The sequence below is a fragment of the Chiloscyllium punctatum genome, chromosome 48 (genome assembly GCF_047496795.1).
Source record: "Chiloscyllium punctatum isolate Juve2018m chromosome 48, sChiPun1.3, whole genome shotgun sequence".
NCBI lineage: Eukaryota > Metazoa > Chordata > Chondrichthyes > Orectolobiformes > Hemiscylliidae > Chiloscyllium > Chiloscyllium punctatum.
Window position 1 is genome coordinate 36838790 of NC_092786.1, and position 23888 is coordinate 36862677.

Sequence of the window (23888 nt, forward strand, 5' to 3'; positions counted from 1 at the left end):
GCTGGTCAGGCAGCAGCTGAAGAGCAGGAGATTCGACGTTTCAGCCCTTCATCAGGAATGAGGTTGGGAGCCTCGGGGGTGGGGAGATAAACGGGAGGTGGGTGGGGATGGGGGGAGGGGGGGGGAAGGAGGCTGAGAGTGGATGAAGGTGCGGGTAAAGGTGATAGGTCAGAGAGGAGGGTGTGAAGGAAGATTGACAGGTGAGACCTTCCCACCTATCCGCTCCACCCTCCTCTCTGATCTATCACCTTTACCCCCACCTCCATCCACCTATTGCACTCTCCGCTATCTTCTCCCCAGCCCCACCCACCTCCCGTTTGTCTGTCCGCCCCTGAGGATCCCAACCTCGTTCCTGATGAAGGACTCTGGCCCGAAAAGTCAATTCTCCTGCTCCTCAATGCTGCCTGACCAGCAGTGCTATTCCAGCAACACGCTCTCAACTCTGTTCTCCAGCATCTGCAGACCTCACTTTCTCTCAGTGCAGTCACTGGACTCATAATACACAAACCCATGTTCATGTTCTGAGGACATGGCTTCTAATTCCACTGCACCAGATGGTGAAATTTGAATTCAGTAAAATCTGGAATTAAAAGCTAGCCTATTGGCAACTACATGGTGCTGGAAGAGCACAGCAGTTCAGGCAGCATCCGAGGAGCAGTAAAGTCGACGTTTCAGGCAAAAGCCCTTCATCAGGAATCCAGCACCACTAATCCAGAATCTGGTTTCCAGCATCTGCATTCATTGTTTTTACCTAGTTGATTTTAACTACTGTTGATTGTCATTAAATTCCCATTGGATTCACTTTAGGGAGGGAAATCTGCCATTCTTAACTGATCTGGCCACATTCCTGATGAAGGGCCTATGTTTAAAATGTCAATGCACCTGGTCTTCAGATGCTGCCTGACCTGCTGTGCTTTTCCAGTGCCACACTTTTCTACTCTGGCCTACATAGAGCAGAGAAACAGACCCTTAAATCCAACTAGTTCATGCCGAAAATAATCCCAAACTAAACTCATCTCACCTGTCATATCCCTCTAAACCTCTCCAAAGAAAGGGAATTCATGGAATGCTTACAGGATGGCTTTTTGGACCAGCTTGTCATGGAGCCCACTAGGGAGCAAGCTATTCTGGACCTAGTGCTTTGCAATGAACCAGACTTTATAAAAGATCTTAAAGTAAGGGAACCCTAAGGAAGCAGCGATCATAATATGGTAGAGTTCAGTCTGGAGTTTGAAAGAGAGAAGGCAAAATCGGATGTAATGGTGTTACAGTTAAATAAAGGTAATTATGAGGGCATGAGAGAGGAACTGACAAAAATAGACTGGAAGCAGAGGCTTGCGGGGAAGACAGTAGAGCAAAAATGGCAGGAGTTTGTGGTATAATTAAGGACACTGTACAGAGGTTCATCCCCAAGAAAAGAAAGATTATCCAGGGAGGGATTAGAAAGCCATGGCTGACAAAGGAAGTCAGGAAATGTATTAAAGAAAAAGAGAGATCCTATAAAGAGGCCAAGAGCAGTGGGAAATCGGAAGATTGGGAAGGCTACAAAAACAAACAGAGGATAACAAAGAGAGAAATAAGAAAGGAAAGGATCAAATATGAAGGTAGGCTAGCCAGTAATATTAGAAACGATAGTAAAAGTTTCTTTAAATACATAAGAAACAAACGACAGGCAAAAGTAGACATTGGGCCACTTCAAACTGATGCTGGAAGCCTAGTGATGGGAGATAAGGAAATAGCAGGAGAACTTAACAAGTACTTTGCATCAGTTGTCACGGTGGAAGACAGGAGTAATATCCCAACAATTAAAGGGAGTCAGGAGGCTGAGTTGAGTATGGTTGTCATTACAAAAGAGATAGTGCTAGAAAAGCTTTAAAGTCTTAAAATTGATAAATCTCCTGGCCCCGATGGGATACATCCTAGAGTTCTGAGAGAGGTGGCTGAGGAAATAGCGGAGACATTGGTTGAGATCTTTCAAGAGTCACTGGAGTCACGGAAAGTCCCGGATGATTGGAAGATCGCGGTTGTAACCCCATTGTTCAAGAAAGGATCAAGACAAAAGATGGAAAATTATAGGCCAATTAGCCTAACCTCGGTTGTTGGTAAAATTCTAGAATCCATCATTAAGGATGAGGTTTCTAAATTCTTAGAAGAGCAAAGTCTGATTAGAACAAGTCAACATGGATTTACTAAGGGGAGGTCATGCCTGACAAACCTGTTGGTATTCTTTGAAGAGGTGACAAACAGGTTAGACCAGGGAAACCCAGTGGATGTGATCTATCTAGACTTCCAAAAGGCCTTTGATAAGGTGCCACACGGGAGGCTGCTGAGCAAGGTGAGGGCCCATGATGTTCGAAGTGAGCTACTGGGATGGATTGAGGATTGGCTGTCTGACAGAAGGCAGAGAGTTGGGATAAAAGGTTCTTTTTCAGAATGGCAGCCGGTGACGAGCGGTGTCCCGCAGGGTTCAGTGTTGGGGCCACAGCTGTTCGCATTATATATTAATGATCTGGATGAAGGGACTGGGGGCATTCTAGCGAAGTTTGCCGATGATACGAAGATAGGTGGACACTCAGGTAGTACTGAGGAAGTGGGGAGGCTGCAGAAGGATCTAGACAGTCTGGGAGAGTGGTCCAGGAAATGGCTGATGGAATTCAACGTGAACAAATGCGAGGTCTTGCACTTTGGCAAAAACAATAAAAGCACAGACTACTTTCTAAATGGTGAGAAAATTCGTAAAGCTAAAGTACAAAGGGAACTGGGAGTGCTAGTCGAATATTCTCTAAAGGTCAACATGCAGGTTGAGTCTGTGATTAAGAAAGCGAATGTGATGTTGTCACTTATCTCAAGAGGGGTGGAATATAAAAGCACCATTGTGCTACTGAGACTTTATAAAGCTCTGGTTAGGCCCCATTTGGAGTACTGTGTCCAGTTTTGGTCCCCACACCTCAGGAAGGACATACTGGCACTGGAACGTGTCCAGCGGAGATTCACACGGATGATCCCTGGAATAGTAGGTCTAACATATGAGGAACGGCTGAGGATCTTGGGATTGTATTCATTGGAGTTTAGAAGATTAAGGGGAGACCTAATAGAGACGTACAAGATAATACATGGCTTGGAAAGGGTGGATGCTAGGAAATTGTTTCCGTTAGGTGAGGAGACTAGGACTCGTGGACACAGCCTTAGAATTAGAGGGGTCAATTCAGAACAGAAATGCGGAGACATTTCTCCAGCCAGAGAGTGGTGGGCCTGTGGAATTCATTGCCACAGAGTGCAGTGGAGGCCGCGACACTAAATGTCTTCAAGGCAGAGATTGATAGATTCTTGTTGTCTCGGGGAATTAAGGGCTACGGGGAGAATGCGGGTAAGTGGAGTTGAAGTGCCCAGCAGCCATGATTGAATGGCAGAGTGGACTCGATTGGCCAAAATGGCCTTATTTCCACTCCTATGTCTTATGGTCTTATGGTCCTGTTCATGTATGTATCTGAGTGCCTTTTAAACATTGTGACTTCATCGGGAAATTCATTCCACGTACCAAGTACCCTCTGTAAAAATATTTCACCCCATATCTTTTATAAATCTTTCTCCTTTCATCTCAAAAACATGCCCCCAGTCTTGAAATCCCCTGTCCTACACGTAATATGTGATTGATTAACTACCTTGCTGGGTAATTAGGGAGGAGCATTAAATTGTGGCATTGCAGGTAACACACATATCTTGTGAATGAATTTATAAAAACGATTCCAGAGACAGGGCAAAACTCAGCAGATCTGGCAGAATCTATGGAGAGAGAAACAGAGTTATGTTTCAAGTCTGATATGATTCTTCAGAAATTGAACCTGTGCTGTAAATCACTGGGGGGACCAGCTGATTGGAATGACTGGACCTCAAGAATATGCCACTGGCTGACTTTCCAATTCAGCTAAACAGAAAATAAGCCAGATCTCTTCTACCAGTTACCTACACCTACCTGTTGGATCCCAAAGGAACAACTCTGCTTAATCTGAGGGAAATAAGGGAAAATTCAAACTCACTTCACTCGGACTTTTCAATGATGGGACCAGGTTTGTGCTGACTGATTTGTTCAAATGCCATCAGCGTCTTATTGATTTCACATGATGCTGGTTTTACAAGGTTCGATTATTTAATGAATCTAAAGTCTGAAAGCTCAGGTGTTTTAAAATTTCAACAGATTGGGGACAAAGTGGGTGCTGAGTGCTCACCAACCCTGCCCACCCAGTTTCTGCCAGACGCAGGGAGTTAATATTTCCCTCTGATTCAGTGTGCCTGAATTCCAGAAGTATAGGCAATCCCCAACACATGCATCCTGCATCAGATTCAGCAACTAATGCTGGTCCTGTGGTGCAATATAAATCTTATCTCAGATGCCCTGTTAGAAGTTTGATGACAATTCTGTGTGCATCTCGCAGGGCACAAAAGATTTCTGAACAATTTTGTCCCACATGATTGTGTTTGATTTGGTAATCTTATTTCATATAGATGGCCTAAGAAACGAGCATCCCCTATTGAGTGAGTTGTGGGGACATTTTTGAAGTTATATTATTACAGTTTAGATTGTGTAAATAGAGATTTGTACTCATCAGAAACAGGTTATTAAGCTTACCTTATGATAGCCCTTTGTTTGCTTTCAGAATGAAACTTCGTTTCCATTTCCACATGTTTGCCTATAACTCAAGTTATGATGCTATCAAATAGTTATCCAGTAGTAGTATAGACCTCGATTATCATTGGAAAAAAAAACAATTTTTCAAGATTTTTGGCTTGCACTCATCAGAACACCAATATAAAAGGGAATAACATTATAATAGTGGATGAGGAAAGTGTGTTGATTGGTTAGCAAGTGGACATTGATAGACAGAGTTGTTATCATGGAGAATGCACCAGTTAGATGATGACTGACAGTTAACTACCAAGCTTTATTTAAACTGAAATTAGGCAGGTTGACTCTGATTGGTCAATGCATTTCTCTGAAGAGAATGGTTGTTGCCTGTTTTGTTAAGTTGAAACTGGCATAGTATATGCACGTTATTTTTGTCTGCAAAGAACAGCCCTATGTATTAATATATCTATCATCCAGTACACAGAAGTTCATTGTGAGCCCAGATTGCAAGCTTTAATTGATGGTTAATTCTTAGTACACTCAGGATTACTCCAGTAAATACTCCCCAGTCATGAAATCTTATCACATATTGATAGCATATTTAGGTTTTCCAGGCATGAGTGGGCTGGATGTAGTCAGTACTTGGCTGTTGTAAATCTCCTCTGCCCCCTCTCCAGTACATTTCAGAGGGCTGTCATGAGTCAACCAAGTGGCTGTGGGTCTGGAGTTACATGTAGGCCAGACGAGGTAAGAACAACAGGAGAGACATTAAGGATCAGGTTTGCGACAGTTAGTAATAGCATCACGGTACCATTAGTGGGACCGGCTTTACAATTTCAGATTCACACTGAATTTAAACACCAGCATCTGTCACAGTGGGGTTGAATTCAGGTTGGTGGTCCAGTGACGTTAACACTACTCTACCGTCTCCTCCTAGAATGGAGTAAGTCAATTTCTTGTTCCATGCCTGGCACCCAGGCAATTTCAATGTCTTCCAAATCTGGCAGGGTCCTGTGATGTACAAGGCATCAGTTCCATAGCCTCTGTCATGCTTGCTCTGAAATTAACAGGTACACAGCAGTGAGCTCAGATCTGGGGAGGTGCTACCATTTCCATGGCAACAGCTCTGAGTTCTGAATCGCAGCATGTGAGAATGACAGACTCAGGCGGCTTTCATGCTGCTCTGTGACGTTAGATGTGGGGACAGTTTGGCCACCCACTGCCACACAGTGCCAGAAGTTTCAGGCATTCTGAAAGTGCAGAAACAAATTAACGCAAGGCTGGGACCATTGAGTTTGATAATTTAATTTAACATGAGGAACATTCACACTTCACACTTCCACCATCTGGATCCTGTTGCAGCAATTTTTTATAAATATATTTTTAATTTTCCCTCAGCTCCCAATAATAACTCCTCACCCACCTTTTGAGATGCATGTGTGTGCATGGGTATTTTAATTTCTTATATAACACCCTTACCACCAGAACATTTTATTTTCTAAATTTCTAAATAAAACAAATTCTGTTCATTCCTGTGTAAATCTAATGGCAGCAACTTTCTATCAAGCCGTCGACTGATGGTTGTACAAATCTGGCCATGAGGATATTTTTAAAATTTCAGTTCAGTATGTTTCCTTGAGTAGAGTTTGTTATGTGGTTAGACATGTCTGATGAGAAGTGTATTAAAGAGGTGTCAAATACTGAAAATATAAAGGACAAGTCATTTGACAAGTGGTAAATAAGCTATCAATATTTGATACAATTCCACAACTGGGGAGTATTTACTGGAGTAATCCTGAGTGTCCTGAGAATTAACCACCAATTAAAGCTTGCAATCTGGGCTCACGATGAACTTCTGCATACTGGATGATAGATATATTAATACATAGGGCTGTTCTTTGCAGACAAAAATAACATGTGCATGTACTCTGCTAGTTTCAACTTAACAAAACAGGCAATAACCATTCTCTTCAAAGATGCGTTGACCAATCAAAGTCAACCTGCCTAATTTTAAGCTTGGTAGTTAACTGTCAGTCATCATCCAACTGGTGCATTCTTCATGATAACATCTCCATCTATCGATGTCCACTTGCCAACCAATGAAACGTTTTGAAGGAGATGGAGTGCAGAGAGAACTTCAGATCCAGCATCTTTGGAGAAAAACTGCCAAGTCATGAATCTGAATATAAATGGTAATCTGAATAGAAGGATAGTATAGTGAGTGGAATGAAGGCCAGGTGGATTTTATTGAGTATGAGATCCCTGATTGGGGCTGTTAACATAGGCTAATCAGGGAGCTTTGGCTGGCAGATATAAACAAGAGTCTCAGAGAGTCTCCCCACCCTAGGGACTGACTGTGACCCTGCTGCTCAGAGTCCATGTACTGGGCACATGGAAATAAAGGGGCACTCGGTGACAGGCTACCGGCCTCCATGCAGTTATTTCAGACCGTCAAACAAAGGAAACAATGCCCACCACACAGCTCAGAAGATGCAATGTTGAGGAAAGTGAGGACACAAATGTACGAATACAACGAAAATGAAGCTGAGAAATGCCATCAACATAATTCTATGTTTCAGCCAGATTCCCTAAAAAAAAATCGGGGAGGCCAACATGGGTTACATCACCCCCACCCCCCGACCCTGCCGGGAATCTACTCTGAACTCAAGCTTCCATCCCGTCAGCTATTCTTCCTTTCCTAAAGACATTTTTAAAGCCCTTACTTAAATATTCTGTGTTCTCAACCTGGCTGGACACCATTACGGCAGTTCTGACATCTCACATCAAGTAATTTACTTAAGAGACAAAGAAAGTCATTAACTGAGTTGAAAGGAATTGACTCTGTATTTTGGGGGACATGATTTTGAGTGAGGTTTTCACTGTTTGATGACAATCCAATCAACTGCTCTCACAAAGAAAATGTAGTCTCTGTCAGTTTTAATTTGTTCTGTGTTAAATGTTGAAGATGCCCTTTCTTTGCATTAGTTTCAGCTGAATGCTGATCAGTAACCACTAAAATACAAGCAATCACTCATCGCCTGGGAGTTTACTTAAAAGGCTAAGAATATCCAATCCTTAAAAATGTACAAAGTTAAAAATCACACAACACCAGGTTATAGTCCAACAGGTTTAATTGGAAGCACACTAGCTTTCGGAGCGACACTCCTTCATCAGGTGATAGTGCAGGGCTCAATCCTAACACACAGAAAGATTTACAGTGTGATGTAACTGAAATTATACATTGAAAAATTGGTTGTCTGTTAAGTCTTTCATTTGTTTGAATACCATGATAGTTTCACTTCTTTCGTGTGTAAATCACAAAACCTTTTTTAAAAAAGTTGCATTCTCAGGTTAGCTGTTAACAATGGTGATAGCTGGACAATATGTTGAAGGTGTTAGCTCCCTGTGTTCTCATGATGTTTAGATTGATTCTAATCTAAAAAGTGAGATAACAGTTTTTACATGAATTCATGCAGTTTTTGAGCAAAGTAAATGTAACCCTACAAGTACAAATTCACCCCACAAAATATATGTGTGCATGTGAGTCTTCGTTTGTCTGTGTGTTTGTGTCTGTCTGGGTTGGGGGTTGTGAGTGTGAGAAAGTGTATGTGTGTGTGTAGTGAGTGTAGAGTGTCTTAAGTCTGTGAGAGGGTGTATGTGAGAGTGTGGGAATGTGCATGTCTGTAAGGGTGTGTGTGGGTGTCTGTGTGCACCTCTGTGTATATGTGTGTCCGTGTGTATGTGTGTACAGTGCAATGGTGGTCACCTGTAATGTGACATGAATCCAAGGTCCAGGTTGAGGCCCACCCTATGGGTACCAAACTTAGTTATCAGCCTCTGCTCGGCCTCGGTTCATGTCACATTACAGGTGACCACCATTGCACTGTACACACACACAGACATTCCTACACACCACACACACACACACACACTCTCTCTCTCTCTCTCTCTCTCTCTCTCTCTCTCTCTCTCTCACACACACACACACACACACACACACACACACACACACACAGGCATTCCTATACACACATACAGACGTGCACACAGACACCCACACACACCCTTACAGACACGTACATTCCCACACTCTCACATACACCCTCTCACAGACTTAAGACACTCTACACTCACTACACACACACACATACACTTTCTCACACTCTCAACCCCCAACCCAGATAGACACACACACACACAGACAAACAAAGACCCACATGCACACATATATATTGTGGGGTGAATTTGTACTTGCAGGGTTATGTTGTACTTTGCTGAAAAACTGCATGAATTCATGTAAAACTCTGTTATCTCACTTTTTAGATTAGAATCAATCTAAACATCATGACATCAACAGAGAACACAGGGGGCTAACACCTTCAACATATTGTCTAGCTATCACCATTGTTAACAGCTAACCCGAGAATGCAACTTTTTAAAAAAAGGTTTTGTGATTTACACATGAAAGAAATGAAACTATCATGGTATTCAAGCAGATGAAAGACTTAACAGACAATCAGTTTTTCAATGTATAATTTCAGTTACATCACACTGTAAATTTTTGCTATAAATTCTGTGTTAGCATTGAGCCCTGCACTATCACCTGATGAAGGAATGTCGCTCCGAAAGCTAGTGTGCTTCCAATTAAACCTGTTGGACTATAACCTGGTGTTGTGTGATTTTTAACTTTGTACACCCCAGTCCAACACTGTCATCTCCAAACCTTAAAAATGTATGCTGAGTATTTTGTATATTCCTGTGTTGCAGTTCCACTATATGTTGTGTTAAGAGGTACAATGATTCCCATAGGAGACAAGATCAGTTGCACCAAGATACAAACTTCAGATCTGGAACGAACAATTCGGAGTCCCCTTCCAGGTGGAGAGTGATGACTTTTAAAAATTTGTTAGGAAAGGTTTTACCTGTCTGCTCCCACTCCCCAATTCCACCTCATGGCAATGGACTGGCACCCCAGGGTGGGCTTGGAACCTGAAATAGTGCCAGCGTGGTGGGTGTCACCATGCCTGCCATCCTGTCTTCCATTTAATTCCGCTCTGATTTAATCAGCAGCAGGGGAAGTATTGGGTGGATGTCTACCCTTGGACCATGCTGATCAAGAAAGGTCTCCTGAACCCACTTCAGAGATTCTGCTCTTTCTTTGCCCTTAACACGGCAACCATCCCATCAGTACCTAGTATTTAAAATCCCTCATTATGACTAGTCTATAATTCTTGGACATTTCAGTCATTCTGTTGGAAATCTACCTTTCTAGTTCCTTTCCATGATTTAATAGTCTATAAAAGACACCACATAGCCTTATAACTCCTTAAATGCTTCTGAACTGCATCCAGATAAATCCTGTCCTTGACCTCCTTTAGAATATCTCTGTCTCTTACACAGTAATAGAGTCACAGCGATCAACAGAAAAATACTCTTCAACCCATTGAGTCCAGGCCAGTCAAAAAAACAACTACCTAATTATTCTAATCCTGTTCTCCAGCACTTGGCCCAGAATGCATTCCTTCATCAAAATTACGGGCTCTATCTTTCCTTATTCCACATGGCTGTTTGTAGAAAATGCCAGAACATAACTTGGTGCTTCAACGAGCTTCCCAAAATCAAAAGAAGAAAGCAAGCCAATATAGGTTACTTCACCTCCTCCCCTGCCCTGCTAGTACTCTACTGTTAGCTATTCTTCCCTTCCCAAGCACACACATTTATAAAACATTTGCTTAAATAGACTGTGTTTCCAACTTGGCTGCACACCATTACAACCATGGAAACGTCTTGCATCAAATAATTTGCTTGGGACACTGTCATAGAGTGCAAATAAAGCCATTAACAGAGTTGAAAGGAACCAGAGTTATTAATCACATTCGGTGCGTTTACACACACACGTTTCAAATTGCGTCGATGCTGATGTTAAAAGCGTTGCTGAGACCCTATACCATTTTGAAAGCATTCAACCAAATGAATGAATAACAATTCCTCAAAGGAACATGTATTTGAAAATCAAATTGTCAAAGCAAACTTAAAATCTAAGTTAAAATGTCATTGTGAGTGTAGACCAGTCCCCATAGTATCTACAAGCTGGGGTGGGGTGGGGGGGGTGGAGGGGGAGGTCAAGTCTACCACTGGGTATGACACAGATGCAGACAGAACCACAAGAAAGAGGCAGATAGTTGAGTTGAGTTGAATGATCCCTCCCAAGCCCAGGAGCAGACCCACAAGGAGGTGCTCTGACTTTCCCACCTCCCTCTGCGCCAGCTAACCAATGCTAGGAATGTGCGACTGAAGTCCAACTCAAAAGCTGGAAGCAGCCCCTTCACATACCAGAAACCAGGCTGCAATCTGGCACAACCCATACTGATAGGGAATATGGACAGCTCAAGGCCACCAGAAAACACAGGCAGCCTGGGAGGATGTGAACCACTTTAAAAGTGTATCGCACCGGCTTACTGCAAGCAACATTCTCCACGCTGAGCCCCACAGGTGTACAGTGGAGGACTCCCACGTAGAGAGCCTCCCACCAACAGGGGGCGCTGCCACCCGCAAATGGCAGGGCAACTCTGCATGCACTGTCTGAATGGAGACGAGGGTGAGGAAGTCGAGGGTGTGCAGCAGGAGCAGCCCATACAGGGAGCCCCTCCTTGCAGAATGGAATGGCACTGAGGGAAGTTCCATGAGACAACTCCAATTTCTGAAAGAGACGGTGTGTGGTCAGTGTGAAATCAGTGTGAAATTCTGTCAGTTCAGACAGCAGTCCACCACAGGTTTGAAGCACCATGAGTGTCATCAAAGCCAAGCATCATGGTTCTGAGGCCCATTACACTACTTGCAGCAAACGGATCACTGATACAGGGTACCCGGGTTGTTTTGGCACCATACAGCCCATTGCCTTTACATCCAGCACTACCACCTCTCTGGTCAGTCCGGCAGCCCAATCCTTTCCAATCATCAGCCATGAGAATCCACTTCAGTGAAATTCCTGAGCAGCCACTCCCTCACCACAGTTGCAGTCTCCTGATGTGAGAGAGCTCCAATGGGAAGCAGCAATCCTCCACACTTTTGACCCACTCCTGATAAATATACAAGCAACTTCCACAAAGAGGTAAGAAGACTGACAAACAGAAGCTGCACGTCGGAACTGGGAGAAAGTGAGGACTGCAGATGCTGGAGATCAGAGCTGAAAAATGTGTTGCTGGAAAAACGCAGCAGGTCAGGCAGCATCCAAGGAGCAGGAGAATCGATGTTTCAGGCATAAGCCCTTCTTCAGGAATGAGGAGGGTGTGCCAAGCTGGCTAAGATAAAAGGTAGGGAGGAGGGACTTGGGGTAGGGGTGTTGGGAATGCGATAGGTGGAAGGAGGTTAAGGTGAGGGTGATAGGCCGGAGAGGGGGTGGGGGCAGTGAGGTCGGGAAGAAGATTGCAGGTCAAGAAGGCGGTGCTGTGTCCGAGGGTTGGGACTGAGATAAGGTGGGGGGAGGGGAAATGAGGAAGCTGGAGAAATCTGCATTCATCCCTTGTGGTTGGAGGGTTCCTAGGCGGAAGATGAGGTGCTCTTCCTCCAGGTGTCATGTTGCCATGGTCTGGCGATGGAGGAGGCCAAGGGCCTGCATGTCCTTGGTGAAGTGGGAGGGGGAGTTAAAGTGTTCAGCCACGGGGTGGTTGGGTTGGTTGGTGCGGGTGTCCCAGAGGTGTTCTCTGAAACGTTCCACAAGTAGGCGGCCTGTCTCCCCTACATTGGCCTCCTCTACACTGGGGACACAGGCTGCCTACTTGTGGAACGTTTCAGGCAACACGACGCCTGGAAGAAGAGCACCTCATCTTCCGCCTGGCGCTCGGTAGCAGCAGTGTGTACTATCTACAAGATGCACTGCAGAAATTCACCAAAGATCCTCAGACTGCACCTTCCAACCCACAACCACTTCCATCTAGAAGGACAAGGGCAGCAGATACATGGGAACAGCACCACCTTCAAGTTCCCCACCAAGCCAATCACTATCCTGACTTGGAAACATATTGCTGTTCCTTCACTGTTGCTGGGTCAAAATCCTGGATAACCCTCCCTAAGGGCTTCATGGGTCAACCTACAGCTCATGGAGGCAGCTCACCCCCACCTTCTCAGGGGCAAATAGGGACTGGCAAAAGAAGTGCTGGCCTAGCCAGCGATGGCCATGTCCAATGAGTGAATCTTTAGAACATCACCACCTGGAGCAGATCCTGGCCTCCCTATCTGGGCAGAAGGCTCAGCACCTCAGTACGTTGCTGCCTTGTCCCAAAAAATGTTCACGAGCATCTTCTGCATTGTAGTGACAAACTCCGCCGAAGGGAACCTAGTAGCACAAAGATGGCAATTATCCGTTGGTTTCTGACCAGCACTCGATCCCTGCAAGACTACACCCGGAGCAGCTCTATCCAGTTCCCATCTCCCTGTGGTAACTTTAGTCTCTAACTCCTGCCAGTTTAGCAGCTGGGATTCATCAGCAGGTAGGAGATAGATTTCCAGGTCAAGGAGATGGGTGGTGATCCAGACGAAAGGCTCGATCTTCTCTCACTAAAAGATTGAATGTGTTCAACCACCCCACTTGGGCATGTGATGAAACACATTCATGGTTGGTGACAACTGAACCTGGACCTTCTGGCCCAGAGAGAGGGAACTGCACTGCACCACAAGATGTGACCTTGAAAATGTAAATAAGTATGCTTCATTAGTGACGAGGAGCAGCTGAATTCTAATGGAGCAACTGTTAGGGCATATTTAAAAGAACCAATTGACTTGTGGTAAAGTGCTAGTGTCCTCTATCAATGAGTTAGAAATCTGGGTTCAAGACCTACTTGACCTTCAGGTGTGTCATAACATGTCTGAACAGGTCTTTAAATAAGATGTACTGCAGAATTTCACCAGAGATCCTCAAACAGCACCTTCCAAACCGACAACCACTTCCATCTAGAAGGACAAGGGTAGCAGATACATGGCTCCTCTTGCAGAGACTGGTCTGTGAATGGGAAGAGAACTATAATGTGAACAAACCTACACACCTCCTTCATCTGTCATCAAATGGATGTTTACCAGATTAACAATTTAGTCCAAATTGTATTTTCTCTGACACAATCTAACTCTCCAACACTGCAAGTCCCAATCCTCCGTGCACTCGTGTTTCAACTTTTAATATTACACCCTGGTGCCCACGCTCTGATCAAGTTACCTTCCAACCTCCCCAAGATATCTAATTTTCTTTCGAAAATTTCTTTTTGAAAGTCATGCCATCCCTCGCTCAATGTATTCCAAATCATAAACAGCTGTCTTCCTAAAACAAAAAATTCCACTCAGCTTTTTATGCCAATTCTTCTCAATCTGTGTTTTGGATTTTCTGATGCAGTTGCCCTTCTCTAAACATTTATCATGTCCTATGAGAAGAAAAATGCTAATCACACTTTCTCTTATTATTCAGACTGAGTTATACTTTCGTCATTGATGTTCCGTGGATTCCCACACTTCATGAGGCTTCCCAATCCGGGCTTAATCAGAGCAGATGTGGGAAAACAGTGAGCATGTCACCCTCTTCTCCAATTAAATGCCACATACACTCCCTCCAACTTGTTTTGGAGGTGGACATTAAATTCCACCCATTGGCACTTTTCAGCTTGACATGAAGGGAAATACTCATCTTTTGATAAGCCCTTGCAACTACAGATTGTTACAAATGCTCTCAACAAATTAAGCTGCTCTTTATATTCTGCCTTTCCTGGGACTTGTACTTCGGTTTTGTTTGTGATTGAAATGCTTACTCAAGGTTTGTGAAGGTTTGTAGCTCAGGTTGAGGTTTAGGCTGTAGGTTTGCTCGCTGAGTTTGCAGCAGTGCCCATTATGAAGGATAACTCTCTGAGAATTTACTTGTACTTGACATTCCCTTGAGGCAAACGGTTTGTTTTTCCCCTCTAAGATCCCTAGAATAAGATAATGTTCCTTATAGCTGGCTGATTTCAAAGCAGAAATACTGCACCATTTGTGTTTTCCTCAACGGTTCTAAAATTTGCAACAACTTTGAGCATAGCCCATGTGTTTTAACATTTTTAGTAAGTGTTGAGAGAAAATCAAATAGCATCTATTCTGTCATTAATGTAAAGAAAATTAGAAGACTCAATCTGTATAGCGTTGTCACATCAACCACAACTAATATTTTTGTCTATGAAGCCACATCGATAAAATAAATTGGATAAGATATTTACATTCAACCCGGGTTACAAATACAGTATTTTGAGGACTATTTCTTATAATTCGGGGTTGAAGTTAGTATTATATTTCAGCACCAAACTGAGACCTACACAAAAAACACAAAACTGACGATGATGAAAATCTTGAAAAGAAACAGAGACGATGAACTTTGACATCAAGGCAACATTTGATCCAGTGTGGCATCAAGAAACCTGAATAAAATTTGAGTCAATGGGCATCAGAAGAAAAACTCTCTGCAGTTTAAGTCCTACTTGGCACAAAAGAAGGTGATTGTGGTTGTTGGAGGTCAGTCATCTCAGCTCTGAGGTATCCCTCCAGTATCCGCAGCCAAATAAATTTAGCTGCTTCATGAGTGACCTTTCTTCCATCGTAAGGTGAGAAGTGGTGATATTTACTGATACATGCACAATGTTTAGCATCATTCATGCCCCTCTCAGAACAGTCCACATCTAAATGCAATAAGACCTTGATAATACTGAGGCCTGGGCTGACAAATGGTAAGTAACATTCATTCCATTCAACTGCCAGGCAATGATAATCTCAAGCAATAGACCATTTAACTATTACCCCTTGTCATTCAGTAACATTTCTCCATCACTGAATTCCCCATTATCAACATCCTGGGCGTTACTATTGACCAGAAGCTGACCATATAACTATCTGGCTACAAGAGCATGTTCAAGGCTAAGAATCCAGCAGCAACTAACTCAGCTCCTGACTCCCCGAAATCTGTCCACTGTCAGCATAGCACGTCAGGAATCTGATGGAATACTTCCCACTTAACTGGATGGCTGCAGCTCCACAACACTCATGAGGTTTCACACCATCCAGGATAAAGCAGCCTGCTTGATTGATATCACATCCACAAGCATTCACTCCTGTGACCACCAGCACGCACTAGTATCTGTGTGTACAGTATACAAGATAAACTGTAGAAATTCACCAAAACTCTTTAGTCAGCCTCTTCCAGCATCTCGATGACCATCAAGAAGGACAAGGGCTGTGGGACATGGGTACACCAGCACGACACCTTCCTCTGCAAGTCACTCACAATCCTGACTTGAAAATATATCGCCATTTCTTCAGTCTCATTGGGTCAAAATCCTGGAACTCCCTCCCTGACTGTATCGTGGGCCGACCAACACCAAATGGACTTCAGCGTCTCACGGAAGCAGCTCACCATGATCTTCTCAATGGCAGTTAGGATTGGGTAATAAACGTAGGCCCAGCAAGTGAGGCCCACATCCCCAAATTAACAACAAAGAGACTGTGAATGCTGAGCAAGTCAGGCAGCACATGTAGAAAAAGAAGCAGAGTTAACTTTTCGGGTCGGTGACCTTTCATCAGAACGGGGCAACTTTGATGTGTAATCGGATTTGAGTGAGGGATGTTTGAGGCAGGACCAAAGAAAGGTCTGCGATAAGGTGGAAGACAGAAGAGATTGAATGACAGAGAAGTTAGTTCTCTAGTGTGAGAGGAAATAGCAATGCGGGAATGAAAGGAACAGCAGATGCACCTGGAGCAGGTGTATTTCTGTCACAGAGCAAAAATGAGAGGAAACTGAAAAAGGAACGGAGTAAAACAAAAAGAATAAAATTGACTATCTGAAATTGATAAACTCCCTCTGGAGTTGGCCTTAAAGTGCCTAATCGAAAGGTGAGGTGTGATTCCTCAAGCTGAGCTTCACCAGAACAGCGCAGCAGAGCGCGGACAAAGGTGTTAGTGTGAGAATAAGGTAGATAATTAAAATGACAGGCCACAGAAAGCTCCAAGTTAATGTTGCAGAGTGAACGAGGGGATTCCACAAAGTGGTCTTTCAATCTGTTCTAGTCTTCCTTGTGTAAAGAAAAATACATTGTGAGCAGCACATACAATAAAGTGAAAGTAGTGCACGTGAATCACTGCTTCATTTGGAATGATGAGGAGTGAGGAGTTAAAAGGGCAGGTGTTGCATTTCCTAGATTTGCAGGGAAAGGTGCCACTGGAAGAGGGCTGGGTGTTGGAGTGATTGAGGAGTGGACCAGGGTATCACAGAGAGATCGGTCTCTTCAAGTTGTTGAAAGGGAATGGGAGGATGTGATGATTGGTTTTCTGCTTCATGCTGGAGCCAGAAGAAAAGGATCCGGCAAGTATTGAACCTGGAGGTGTGGAAGATGATGACGCAGAGAATCTTTTCAGATGAGGAAAGGATGGTAGTAGAAGCACAGAAAATGTGGCAGATATAGTCGAGGGGCTCTGTCAATGGCAATGGGAAAGGTAGGGACTCTCAGTTGAGGAAAAACAAAGAGATGTATGAGATTGTATTATTGGAACCAATGTGACAGAATGAGAGGAAGTGGGAGGACAGAATGGAGTCCTTCCAAATTGTAGGCTGTAAGGAAGTGTAGAAGTGGGAATCAACGTGGGCTTATTATGAATATTAAGTAATAGCCTACAATACAGAGAAATCAAAAAGGTCTCCCTCCACAGACATTGCCAGATGTTCTGAGTATTTCCTGCATTTTCAATTTTTAATTCTGAGATTGGTTTCTGTGCGCATTATAACCTCAGAGGGGGTAAAGATATTGGCAATTTTTGTAAATACTGAACAAACTTATAGTAAATTTCTCACTTTGCTGTTTTAATAGATATATTTGTAGCAGATTTCAAATTGAAATTATGGCCTCGGCCAAAACAGCAGAGAGAGAGAGAGAGGAGCTTTAGTGGGAGAACATTAAACATTCAAATGGCCCTTTAATTTCTGCATATTAAGTGTTTCTCCTCCATGAGCAACTCAGGTAATTAAACCATAAACTATAAGTTATACTAATTACATCTATTCCATTTTCAGGTTAGATAAAGTTGACCTATTAAAGAAATGTTGATCAAAGCATTTTCTAAGTTTTCATCAAAACTCTAAAGAGAAATTGCATTTATACAACAGGTTTTAAAGTGTCCCACATCTGATGGATTTTCTTTCTTCTAAGTGGGCGGCACGGTGGCACAGTGGTTAGCACTGCTGCCTCTCAGCGCCTGAGACCCGGGTTCAATTCCCGCCTCAGGCGACTGACTGTGTGGAGTTTGCACGTTCTCCCCGTGTCTGCGTGGGTTTCTTCCGGGTGCTCCGGTTTCCTCCCACAGTCCAAAGATGTGCAGGCCAGGTGAATTGGCCATGCTAAATTGCCCATAGTGTTAGGTAAGGGGTAAATGTAGATGTAGGGGTATGGGTGGGTTACGCTTCGGCGGGGCGGTGTGGACTTGTTGGGCCGAAGGGCCTGTTTCCACACTGTAAGTAATCTAATCTAAAAGTACATTCACTACAAAAGCAAATATGGCCATCATTTTGGCTGGAGCAAGATCCAAGTCAGGTGAATGAGAAGACTTTATGATGCTCTTTGTTGAGATCACTGGGAGAATGCTCAGTAACTTATATAGCAGCATGGAGTCCTGCACAGTCAATTAAATACCCAAAGGCCAAACCTTTGACAGTGGAACTCCATGACAGCATCACCAAAATATCAACTCGGTTTATCATGATAGGCTCCTGCCCTAAGAAGTGCTGTCAGGATAGTCAGTCTGAGACAATCGATACATGAACATCAGATTTGGAGATGCCGGTGTTGGGCTGGGGTGTACAAAGTTAAAAGTCACATAACACCAGGTTCTAGTCCAACAGGTTTATTTGGAAGCACTAGCTTTCAGAGCGCTGCTACTTCATCAGGTGGTTGTGGAATATTAGATCATTAGACACAGAATTTATAGCAAAAGTTTACAGTGTGATGTAACTGAAATTATATGTCAAAAACGACCTGGATTGTGAGGTAGGAGGTGTGCTTGCACCTTCAGTGCGTTATCTGGGCCAACGTGACACCAATTGTTAAAGCTCACTTGAGAAAGTAACTCAAAAAGTTCTGCGATTTACATATGAAAGAACTGAAACCAACATGATCATTCTAAACAATGAGAGACGTAACAAAGATTCCAGGTTGTTTTCGATATATAATTTCAGTTACATCACACTGTAAACTTTTGCTATAAATTCTGTGTGTTAGATCTTATACTCCACAACCACCTGAGGAAGGAGCTGCGCTCCGAAAGATAGTGCTTCCAAATGAACCTGTTGGACTGTAACCTGGTGGGGTGTGGTTTTGAACTATGAACATCAGAGGGTGTGCATCCCCACAGAGATTGGTCTCTCTAGGAGCTCTAGACTTCCATCATTAGTCATGCTGATATCTGTTTGCCTGATGAACAGGAATGCCTAAAGACAAATACTTTGATGTAATCTGTGTAGTCTCAACTTCTGCTTGACAGCTTCAAATATGGTACGCAGTCCTTGATTTCAGAAGGATATATGGCTGAATTGGTCTCCATTAGAATTAAAATGCAATGTTAGCATTTGTTTTGAGAAGGCTAGAAAACAAGAGCAGGGATGGATGTACCACTGGGGCTGGATAAGGCTCTGGTCAGACCACATTTGGAATATTGTGAGCAGTTGAGGGCCCTGTATCTAGGGAAAGATATGTTGGCCTTGGAAGAGGTCCAGAGGAAGTTTGCAAGAATGACCCTGGGAATGAGGAGCTTGTCACATGAGGAGCGGTTGAGGATTCTGGATCTGTACTGAATGGGGTTGAGAAGGATGAGGGGGAACCTCACTGAAACTGACAGAGTAATAAGGGGCCGAGATAGCATGCATGTGGAGAAGATGGTTCCACTAGTCGGAGAGACTAGGCCCTGAGGGCACAGACTCAGAGTGAAGGGATGAACCTTTAGAACTGAGATGAGGAGGAATTTCTTCAGCCAGAGGGTGATGAATCTGTGTAACTTATTGCCATAGAAGGCTGTGGAGGCTGAGACATTGAGTAAATTCAAGATAGAATTTGAGAGGTTTTTGATAATGAGAGGATTAAAGGTTACAGGGAGAAGGCAGGAGAATGGGGATGAGAAACAGACCAGTCATGATCCAATGACAGAGTAGACTCAATGGGCTGAATGAACTAATTCTGCTTCTGTATCTAAATGTCTTATTGTCTAATATAGACCCTTAGCATGTAACTCAACTTACTGAACTACATACAGTTACAGTGATCAAGGGCTTCTTTATTCATAATTTGTTTTGCGTAAATCTACAATTTATCACTGTGACTATGTAGGGCACCACCATTTTATGTAGATTTCTGCACGTCTTGACACCTACATGATGTTAAACATAGGGAGCAATGTTACATTGTGTTTCATTATCTCATTTGTCATGGTTTCAAGTGAAACAAATTGTTTGATGATTTAGAAACAGATTACTTGTTTTCATTGATTATAAAAAAGACAACCAATCTGTGACAGTCACAGACAGTCTGTGGGTCCTGTAAAGTTTCACTATTGGTTTGAAATTCTTACAGGGGCTATGATAGCATTGTGGTTACGTTATTAATAATCTATAGACCTGGACTAATGATCTGAAAACATGAGTTCAAATCTCAGAAGTTGAGAAATTTAATTTCAATATTTTAAATGAATTTAGTATTAAAACAAAACTAGCACCAGCAATGTTTGTAAAAATCTAAACCAAAAATGCTGGAGAAACCAATTTCTGAACCCTATTCTGAAGCAGAGTTACAGAATTCAAAAGTTACTTCTCTTTCTCTTCCTCTCTCTCTTTCTCTCTCTCTCTCTTTCTTTCTCTCTCTTCACAAATGCTGCCAGCCCAAGCACTTCTCCAACATTTTCTGTTTTTCTTTCAGATCTCCAGCAGCAGCCGTATTTTGCTTCTAGTTTTCAAAGTCTATCTGGTCATAATTTTGTTTTCAAAAAGAGAATCTGTCATCCTTGGCTGATGTGGCCTATGTGTGCCCCCAGACCCATGGCAATATGGTTGGCTCTTTATCACCCTCTAAACAGGCCTAGCGAACAACTCAATTATATTGAAGAGTCTTGCTTTAGCCCTGTCAGCCTCCCCAGTGCATAAATATCAGCATTTAGCAATTGTTACCTCATTGCTGTATAACATACTGATTTGGAGTAGCACATAATTATGATCAACCTGCTGCAATGACTTTTTTTTCTTGGACTTTGTCATATTGATGATCTGCAAGCAAGAAATGTTGCAAGCCTAACATCAGTTTAGTCAGTGTCAATTATTTTTGCATTTTATTCACATAAAATCTTGACCACAGTTTAAACATAAAAGGTCACTTTTACAGATCCTTTAAATCTTTTTAACTAAGTAGTTGCTCAAAGGATATTTTCTACATTCATGCCAACTGTTTTGACTTGATATCATGTTCTCTTTGTCCTGTTCATCCAGGGAGCACAGATGATCTTCAGTGCAGCTAAGGATTTGGGCCAGTTATCAAAGCTAAAGGTATCAATATAAATGTACTTGGCATGGTATAGAATGTTTATATTTCATTCCAACTTTCCTTATAGAAATCTATACCTTTCACCCATATCTCATGCACGAACAATTGAATTCTTTAAATGAATCCATACTATACACAGTGTTGTCAATGCTCATGCAATTTGAAGGATTCTTAGCTTGAATTATGCTCATCTGCATAATTTTTAAAAAATGGGCATTACACTTTTGTGAATGATAATTCCCAAGCTCTTGTCAAATAATATTCCCTCGTGTATTACAAAAACTAAATTCTTCATTGAAAATAAAAACTACTGCTTTTTTTTAATGATGCAAGGATACATTCCCCCAAGATCCAACCAAAACAGTTAGGAAATCAGAGCTCTTTCTATTTATTTTTAATTGATGGATGAGCAGAACTTTTGCTAGTAATAGACAGGAAATTTCAACTTTTTGCTTTGTGTCCATCCTGTCACACTGGAGTTACTACATATTACTTCAGTTTGACACATATTAAATAGCTCCATTCTTTATCAAATACAGTTGCTATAACAACCTGTGTGAATGTATGCAAGATACTGCGTTAATTTAACAAATATATAATACATCATCTTTTATTAAAAATGTTCCTACAAGACAAATCTGTATCCTGAATCTAAAGTGCTGCATTTTTCAGTCCAGAAACCCTACTTGTTACTGTAAAGGTTATCTAATGCCATAGATCCTTTAACAGTACCCAGTAATTCATTGGTATGATTTGGGCTTCTGGCAAACTGATCTCATTGAGTAATTTCTCTGTTAGGTTACTTTGAAATGTTCATTCATTTCAGTAAACTGAACATGTTTTTGTTAATATCCTTTTCAAATAGGATCATGTGATTCGAGAAGAGGTCAAAAGTCTCAGTCCACGTCAGTGTGCTATCATGGAAGTAGTGTTGGCTACAATAAAGGTAATTTTATATTTTCTGGATTCTGAGTGGACACAGCTGCATCGATGTTTCCCCATTTAATTATGACAGCACATAAAGGTTTGGAAAAAGAAAGACAGAGTATTTTTCTCACTGGCAATGGATTAATCTTCAGTCTCCAAATGAAACTCATCACACACTGACATTCCACAAGCTGTCAATAGGTGGAACGGTCTTGGATTGTGGTGCTGGATGGTTGATAGTGAATTTACTGCTCATTTTGTGTCCTGACCAACTTTCCTTTCCATCATCGTTTCACATTACTGCAAAGCAAAGCCTAGTATTATCCCTGTAGGATTCTTCAGTTCAGTTATAAATGGCCAGTACCCAGGACAGAGGGCAGTGTTCATTGAGTCGTTATTTCACTAAGAAGCCAAATACCATTTATTACAATACAGTTACTTCTGTTATGATTGAACTAATGTTGTCAACATACAGCCTGACAGCATTTTTTTAAAAATTCTGTTTGTGCTAGTTTTGGAAAAATCCTATCTCTATTATGTCCTCAAATTATTAGAACTCGACTTGCATCCTAGAAATGAAATTGTTTTTGACCAAGTGATACCATTTATCGTTTATTTAATTCCTGTGTTAAATCATGTAAAATGTATAATATTATTAAACTACTTTATTCCCATGAGATGTTACCCTTCCTTAGGTCAAATTCACCTTTAGACTGGGCCACGTTAAACTGTTGATGTCAGTAAATGGAAAAATTGGAAGCAATGGCATGCTGAAAATATCAGATATTGACTTCCCTTGGCTTCAGGTCGCTTGCTATAATGATTATCTTGTGGCAGACATCCTGAGTTTAATTAGGAACATTAAAAGATAAAGAAATCCACCTCTCAGACTGCCACTCACAGGATTTAGTTATTTTTGCTTACTGGTAAGAAAGTAAATTTGTTGTGGATTCAAACCATCTGCATAATTTGGAGAGGTGATGGCCGAGTGGTAATATTCTGGACTGTTATTTCAGAGACCCAGGTAATTTACTTCGATGCAGGTTCAAATCCCAGGCAGAAGATGGTGAGATTTGAATTCAATAAAAGTCTGGAATTAAGGGTCTAATGATGACAATGAAACAATTGGGGAAAGGGACATTGTGTTTCTTCCTACATTGCTGTGCATTCCTCAAGATGTCTGACCTGAGTGGTAACCTCTGATGTCACAGCCTTCACTGCTGGTCCTCTGGGGAAGAGGAAATGCCACCTTGGCACCACCCTGTCCAGGAGGCACACCATATCCTTGCCCACTCAGAGGGCTGCCAATGTCCCCCTGTCTGCCAAGTGTGAGCCAATGTCAGCAAGCAAGCAGGACAGCTCTGGACTGGCAGTGCCAGCCCAGGTACACAATGGTCTTTTAAAGATGGAGCCTGCACCAGGCATGCAGAATAATTCCCGATATCAGGTTGTTCCAGAAATGCAACGTAATCAAGCAGGCCTCCCATAGGGAGTGGGCTGCCAGTTAATGCAGCGAGTTTAATAAGATAGGATGAGAGTCGTCACATTCAGCCTCATCAAGGGAATCAATCCATCCAACTCGACATGACTCACACTTAATCGAAAAGTAAGATTCAGCCCTATGTCAGTGAATCTCCCCAGCATGTGGGAGTAGAAGCTGGCACCAGTCATCAATAATCCAGAATAAGAGATGAAGGAAGGGGCCTGAGTAAAGCAGGGATCATGATTAAAACAGCAAGCAGCTTCCTCAATTTCCACTAACA

At 42.5% G+C, this 23888-nt stretch overlaps 1 protein-coding gene across 5 annotated transcripts in view; it reads left to right on the forward strand.

The window, feature by feature from the left end:
• LOC140468888 (protein unc-13 homolog C-like) overlaps window positions 1-23888 on the forward strand; it is a 587121-nt gene that overhangs the window by 520569 nt on the left and 42664 nt on the right. For all 5 annotated transcript variants that reach the window (XM_072564959.1, XM_072564956.1, XM_072564955.1 and 2 more), the window contains 2 exons: window positions 21144-21200; window positions 22064-22144. In XM_072564959.1, the coding sequence (XP_072421060.1) occupies window positions 21144-21200; window positions 22064-22144 (138 nt within the window). The remainder of the gene's footprint in view (window positions 1-21143; window positions 21201-22063; window positions 22145-23888) is intronic.